Raw genomic sequence first — 1125 nt, forward strand, 5'->3', positions numbered from 1 at the left:
ACAGCAAAACAAAAAGCCTTAGACGGATGCATAGGTGGGTAGAAATTAAGTGAGGTACAGGATAAGCACACCACCTCAAGATGTATCCCACAGGTTACTCATGAATTACACAGAGGAAGATGCGCCCTTGCAGTGAGGAACCTGACCCATGCCAGCTTAACTCCATCAGTAACGAGACAACTCACTATCTGGTGGCGCCTGACAGAATGCACCGACGAGAACACATCATCCCTTCTGGTTTTCTAACCCAAACGCACAACCTGGAACTTATCATGAGAAGATGTAAGACAGACCCAACGGCCTATACTCTTCAAAATTGCAAGGGCGTGACGAAGAAAGAGTAAGTTTTCCACATTCGGGGAGAGTGAGGAGGCATGGCAACAAAATGCAGCGTGTGATGCTGGACTGTACTGAGTCGGAGGAAATCGCTATAAACAACAGTACTGGGATAATGTGGCATAATTTGCACAAGGATTACTTTTTGGATGACAACATCATAACAATTTTAATTTCTCTAGATTTAATCACAGTATTCTGAGAGACACTGAAATACAGCCTGGAGTGTTTAAAGGGCCATGATCTCCGCAGCTAACTCTCGAATGGTGAGAGAAGAAACGCGCGCAGAGCGCGGGAGGAGGCGCGTTCCCCGCCAGGCACCCGCGTGGCGGGAGGAGCGTTCGCCACCGGTGAGTGGGGGGACAGCGCCCCTCCCCCACTCTCCTCCGGGCCAGCAAAGCCTGCACGGGCAGAGGCCCCATCGTCCTCCCGCGGCACCACGCGCACCCTCTCCGCACCTGCCGTGCTGCGTCTCGGGTGTCCGCGTCCGTCTCCGCGTCCTCCAGCGCCGCCAGCGCCTCCTCGCCGCTCTCCGGACACCGTCCCCGCACCCGGGCCCGCAGCTCCGCGGGCAGGACGGCCAGGAACTGCTCCAGCACCAGCAGCTCCACGATCTGCTCCTTGCTGTGCGTCTCGGGCCGCAGCCACAGCCGGCAGAGCTGCCGGAGCCGGCGCAGCGCCTCGCGCGGCCCCCCGGCCTCGGGGTAGCGGAAGCCGCGGAAGCGCAGGCGGCAGCGCTCGGGGCCCCGAGCGGGGCTGCGGCTCGAACCCGCCTCCTCGTCCTCCACC

The 1125-nt window shown here is 59.1% G+C and overlaps 1 protein-coding gene across 1 annotated transcript in view; it reads right to left on the reverse strand.

The window, feature by feature from the left end:
- The window catches only part of LOC102887960 (piggyBac transposable element-derived protein 1), a 10693-nt gene that overhangs the window by 876 nt on the left and 8692 nt on the right, over positions 1 to 1125 (reverse strand). Inside the window, exon 3 of the mRNA XM_025040869.1 lies at positions 795 to 1109. Within this exon, the coding sequence (XP_024896637.1) occupies positions 795 to 1109 (315 nt within the window). The remainder of the gene's footprint in view (positions 1 to 794; positions 1110 to 1125) is intronic.

The sequence above is a fragment of the Pteropus alecto genome, unplaced genomic scaffold (genome assembly GCF_000325575.1).
Source record: "Pteropus alecto unplaced genomic scaffold, ASM32557v1 scaffold49, whole genome shotgun sequence".
NCBI classification, from domain to species: Eukaryota; Metazoa; Chordata; class Mammalia; order Chiroptera; family Pteropodidae; genus Pteropus; species Pteropus alecto.